Here is a 6,219-nt window from a genome sequence, read left to right on the forward strand (position 1 = left end):
GTTCACTCATTTGATGAGGTTCGTCTGTCATACGAGGTTTGCCTGTTTGACGACGTTCGTTTATCAAACGAGGTTCGTCTGATTTGATGAGACGTGACCCTCGCGTTTCGTAGCAACGCGTCCATTGATTGCCTCGTATTCAAGAGTTACTACATGCATTAGTTACAATAGTAATTAGAGCAATTTACTGCATTGATGTTATAATCTTAATTACCATTGAGAATTATAACAGTCACATTAATTACTAGTGACTCCTGAGCTGGCCTTAGAGGCCTATAAATAACGCCATTGGACAGCTCTTGGTTGCTGCTGGAAACTCTCTCGTGAGCGTGGAATACGAACGTCGGTATACACACGCGAGCTTGGAAAACGAACGTCGGATCGACGTTGTTATTGCTGTTGTTGTGCTGCTGCTGCAGAACTGTGCCCGCAGGAACCCTGAAACGGAAAGGTTCTGAGATCGAGGAGATCTTTTGCCTTGACCGAAAGGTCTTATAGATCGAGGAGATCTTGACAGTACTGGGTTGGTGCACACCAGAGTACTGTACTGTTGTTTATGGAAGCAGTTTGGCCTTGGGATCTTTCCACTGGAGTAGGCCAACTATTGCTTTAAGCACAGCGTTTCACAAACGCACAGCAGTTAACTTGAAAAAGTTTAAAATTCAGTACATCATCCTTTACTGTTTAATTCCAGATTTAACCTCAATTTCCAACAAAATATTCATCCATCAAGAATCATATTATTCAGACATTCCAAAGAAAAGTATAAGAAAATGAAGAAACAGCTAGGCGTTCCATTTTATTGAGTAACATGATTATGTAATCTTCTGCATGGATGCAGTTAGCGGAAAATTCATTTTTGGTTCATCAGCAGAAGTGACATTGGTGGAAGTGGACGAATGACGGCATCCTTGATGACGAGCCCCTTCTTGACGACGTCGGAAGTCTCAATCACAGAGAAGATAACCTCGCCATCGCCGACGGAGTCGAAGTAACCAGCGACGGTCATGATGAGCTGTCCTTTGGGCAACTTGCACAGGTCTACTTGCTGTGTTTGGCTACTCCCATCAGGCAGTGTAACCCTGAGCTTCAACGGGCAGTTGTCCCAACCCTCAAGAGGATCCTCCACCATTAACATATAGAGCACTTGATATTTGAGGCCAGGGGTGAGCTCCGATATTTTCCACCTCCCATGGACCTCCACGTGTTTTGTTCCCATAAGTTTCGGCACTTCGACTCCCAGTTGCCCTTGGCTGCATTAATTCATGCATACATATGAATGAAATTTCAAGCAAGCATATATCAATTTACTCTATATACATACATAGAGATTTAATTAAAAGAGATCGACGAGGAAGTTATTAATTGTTACCTTTCAAGAATGAGGGAGTGCCAGAGCCAACAACTATCATCGTCACCTCCGACAACTTCGAGCTCCCTTGGATAAATAAGAATGCCCTTTTCTCCTGTCATCTCCTCCCTCCATGAGTTCTAATTAAACAAGCGAATAATTAATTAAGAGTGGAGGAAACAAAACCCGGACTTATGTTCTTTACTTTCACACACAACAATTAATATATAATAAGGTTATTATTACCTCTGCGAACAGCTCTGGTTGCCCGTCCATCTTACTCTCTTCGTAATTAATATTAATCTTCTTCAATAAAGATGGGGTTCGGAATGCTCTTTTAATATATATACTTCTCTAAGTTCTCTTACTTCTGCCCTTCAAATCTCAGACTACGCTGCTATTTATAGGTTCCAATTCAACTACCAAGATCATAAAGAAATATAGAATAATATTCTTAACAATAGTTTTCGAGTACTTTTCAAACTTTGAATTTGATGGTACTGTCGTCAAAAAATGAGGGCATTGAGACCAAGAGCTCCAAGAGAAGAAACATGTACAGCCATCTATGCCTTCTCGGCTTAATCTAATTTCTAAAAGCTATCATATCTACTTCTTTTTTTATTCTATTTTAATTTTTTTTTTCTCTCTTAAGGCTTCTCTGTCAGCGGACAGACATATAACAACCAATTTGCTCATTTTCAAGGCAAAATAGCAAAATAAAATAGTTACTTGGTATTTCTCACAACTATTATTAATATTATTATTATTATTATTACTGTTGTTATTATTTGTTATTATTGTTGTTGTTGTTTTTAGTACTTACGTACGTAGTTCAGTTCAGGATTTGTATGCACACTCTATTTATGTTGCTCAACAACAATACAACAAGCCAGATGAGACTGTGGCTACTAATTAAGATAATCATGCATGTACATTTTTTTAATTTTTTCTAGTCTTTATTTTTTTGAATGATGCATGTGTACTTTTGATGGTAGGTGATACAAAATGTTTGAAAAATATGATTAGTCTCCCTCTGGTATATAATTATATATAGTAAGTCTTGGTTAGATATTTTTTGGAAGCATCATGGCTACCACATGCATGCACTTGGACCAAGTCATGGAGGGAAATCTAATAGCATAGCCACCGCTTATGAAACTTATCATGAGTTGCTTTTCTTTCACTGTTCAGGCCACGTGGAATATCTAGGTATGACTTTTCTCTAATATTAAACTGTGAAGAATAACACGACATAAATTATTCCTCAAAAAAATTACCTAAAAAAATGGAATAAATTTACTTATTTAATACGAAGGTAGTAAGTAGCTGCTGAAAACTTTTTTCCAGACATATATTATATAAAACAGCATATTTTTTCGAGATGAAGCTAATCAAATCTAACTAAGTTTTGTTTAAGTCGGTCGACGCTTTGGTTAACGAATTTCCTTTTAGATTGAGAGAGAGAGAACTTTGCGTTAAATTTTTTAAAATTTTAGTAATGATGTTAGAGTCTTTTTTATTTTAATTAGCAAATGAATGATGTTAGATTTGATCAATTAGTCTCCAAAATCATGTATATTTTTAGTAATTCCAATCCTGTTCGGATTCTTACTATGTTTTGAGGATTTTAAACCCTGGAATAATTATTGCTTTTCGTGGATTTAAACTATTCTGCATCGATTCGTAAAATGTCTTTCAGTAGATTCAGCGGTTTTGCTTCCGCACTATGTCATAATAAGTTACAATAAATAAGTTATTCTGCAACTAGTTATTCTGCATCGATTCGTAAAATGTCTTTCAGTAGATTCGTAAAATGTCTTTTTTATTTGTGTTTGCTTTCCCTCAGTAAATGGTACACGCAGTGAGATACTAATACATACATATTCGGCCTACAAAGTATTTCTTAAAATATTATATATCGAAAAGGTCTGAGTTTTTAAGTTGCTGCCGACCTAATATGTCCAGTACGTTCTTGGGTAATATGCGGTAATTAGTCCTTTTGGGGGGATAGCAAAGAAACGTGATGCGAGAGACTACAGTGTTATTGCCCTTTTTTTTTACCTTAATTGGTCTTGTTTTCCTGTTTGAAGAGGAAGCGTCATATATAGTACGGTTAATACCGGAATAATGAAGCACAAGAATTATGAAACAAAGGGGCAGCCACGGAGTTGAAAAGAATTAACATACTATTGATTTCACGACTTCACCTACCAATTTATGCGCTTCTTTGTCAAGTTGATGAGACCACGATTGCGTACGTGTTTTAACTAAGTTGTCCCAGTTTTGAAATTGACACTCTAGACACTAATAAAACCCTTATAATTTTGAATCGACCCTTTTAACTTTGAATTTCAAAAATCATGTATAGTTTGGAAAACTTTCCAAATCTACGCGGAGCACCGTTGATTCCAAGTGGGTGGCTTGTTTCCTAAAAGTGAGTAGGTGGAGCTCTTGAAACCTATAAATGCATCCCCCAAGGGATTCACCATGTATTACATCCTCTGAAGAAAAAAACACTTTTATAAGTAATTACCCTTCAAACACTTAATATCAAGAGATGGCTACTGTTGCCAAGGAGCTACCAAAGGTGTACACAGAGGCAAGTAAATAATAATTGTTTAGCTACGTACTTGTCTACATAAAAAGATACATGCATGCATGTATCCTTCAATTGCTATGTCTAAGCTTATTATATATGTTCTCAAATTAATTAATAATCAACCGTACAGAACTCATGGATGGAGGAGAGGAACGGCGATAGGGGCATGCTTAAATACCCGAGAGAGCTCGACATTACTAATGTTGATGACGGTAAATCCTGGGTCTGGCACTCCCTGGTCTTCGGAAGGCAAGTATATGTTTCTGAATTCATAGATGACGGTAAATCCTGGGTCTGGCACTCCCTGGTCTTCGGAAGGCAAGTATATGTTTCTGAATTCATATATGCATGTATACGTACATATATATGTTATTCATTATAATTTAGATGGTATCAATTAATTTAATTTTCATGCATAATAAACCACACAGCATCGGTAGATTGGGGATGGAGGCACCGAAACTGATGGGGACGACGCATGTGGAGATCCGTGGAGATTTCAAGATGTCGAAACTGACACCGGGTCTCAAGTATCAGGCAGTGCTACTGTGCATGAAGACTAACGGTAACGAAGGATGGGATTCCTGCCCTTTGAACGTAGAGCTTAACCTTCCCGATGGAACCACACAAAAACGCAAAGTAGACCTGACCAAATTCCCAACGGATGAGTTTGTGATGATGGTGCTCGGTTACTTTGAGGCCGTTGAGAGCGGCGACATCACTTTCTCTGTCGTTGACACTTCAAACTGCGTGAAGAAGGGATTCGTTGTTAAGGATGCTGCCCTCCGTCCACTCCCCCGTTGATCTCCTATAGATATTGTGAATGAACATTTGAAGAGTTAATAATGAACGATGATTAGCTCAATCGCTCAATCTCCTCTTGTAATATTGATTAATATTACCAAATAAAATGGAGTTTTTGTTTTATTGTTCCACGTCTTGCTGCTGAATTTTCTAATTATTCTTCTCGCTTAATTTTCTTAATTAAAATTTTTTATAAGCAAAAATTTTCATTACCAATGAGCAATGATGTACAGAGTCTAGATAACCCAGGAAGAAAACTGAACAATGCACAAGATACAATTACGTACGACTAAACTAAAAAAGATCCAAAATTGTGTGAATAGCAATCTTGGGTTTGAAGACACGAGGAAACATCTCACGCTTGATATTATGAATCAATTTGCACTCACTGGAAGATTTGTGAGCGAAAATCCTACTATTGCTTTCAATTATGAATGATAAATGTTATGACAAATTCCCCAGGATAAGCTAATATCAATCACACGAGAGCACGAAAAATATCAAGAACACACGAACACAAAGATATACGTAGTTCGGCTTAGAGAGCCTACGTCCACGAGCGAAAGAGGAGAATAGCTTAACTGATTGTGAGGAATACAAACCGGAAACTCTCAATCTCAATCCTAAATAACACCCCAAAATTCCCGTACAATCTCTCTAAATAAAAGAAACAAAAGAGAAGAATATCAAATAGGCTTCACAAAAGAACTTTCTCTTCTTGATTGGTGCTCTAAAGATTGATGATTAATTATTGGCTTGAAAGATTGCTCTTATATAGCCTTGAAGATTCTAACGACTTACTGTCTAAGGAATAAGAGTTCTAATAGGATTAAAAGTCTACATGTGCTAAAACCCAACAAGAGTCCAAGTAGAAATAAATCTCTAATATGATTGGTTGTGCAAAGTCTAATATAAGTAGGACTCTTGATCAAAACAAATCAACCTAAAAAAGAACTCCCAAAGTAATATGGATTTGGGTATTTGAGGCAACCTATAACAATAAATGTGCGTGGCAATAGTCCTTCATAACTTTCCTTTGATTAGACATACCATGCAATCTAGAATAGCTAGCGGTAGTTAAGAACATCACACCGTAGGAGGCTGAAATGAGAATAACCATTCAATAACATCACCAGACTCTAAATAGAAGAGGAGAAGCAACAACCAAAGAAAAGATGCTTAATAGATTCCTCCTCACATAGGTACAAACTCTTTGCGTCGAAAATCTTTTTCATTCTTGAATCCATTACAATTGTTTATCAATTACAGATTCAAGAGAGTTGATATTTTTATAAGATCTCTTGTTACAACGAAAATAAACAGATAAGATCTCCTAGAAACACACGCAGAGATCGTTTATCGATTTGCTGCTTGCATGGGATCTTTGCCTGTTCCGGAGACGCTTTAGTCCGTGAACGACCGATTAATAGATCCGGATTGATTTGAAAGAAGGCGTAGTGTTCTT

General features: G+C 37.1%; 2 protein-coding genes across 2 annotated transcripts; one reads left to right on the plus strand and one right to left on the minus strand.

Annotated features, from left to right (window-relative positions):
* LOC109832367 (protein PHLOEM PROTEIN 2-LIKE A1-like) lies at positions 655-1,714 on the minus strand. Its single transcript, XM_020399756.1, has 3 exons — positions 1,598-1,714; positions 1,373-1,491; positions 655-1,253 (listed from the first exon to the last, which is right to left on the minus strand). Exons 1-3 carry the CDS (start codon positions 1,625-1,627, stop codon positions 854-856), a joined length of 549 nt encoding a protein of 182 aa, XP_020255345.1. The 5' UTR covers positions 1,628-1,714; the 3' UTR covers positions 655-853.
* Positions 3,864-4,800, plus strand: LOC109832369 (protein PHLOEM PROTEIN 2-LIKE A1-like). Its single transcript, XM_020399757.1, has 3 exons — positions 3,864-3,950; positions 4,081-4,199; positions 4,382-4,800. The coding sequence occupies exons 1-3, from the start codon at positions 3,909-3,911 to the stop codon at positions 4,752-4,754; spliced, it is 534 nt and encodes a 177-aa protein (XP_020255346.1). The 5' UTR covers positions 3,864-3,908; the 3' UTR covers positions 4,755-4,800.

This window comes from Asparagus officinalis, chromosome 3 (genome assembly GCF_001876935.1).
Source record: "Asparagus officinalis chromosome 3, Aspof.V1, whole genome shotgun sequence".
Taxonomy (NCBI): domain Eukaryota; kingdom Viridiplantae; phylum Streptophyta; class Magnoliopsida; order Asparagales; family Asparagaceae; genus Asparagus; species Asparagus officinalis.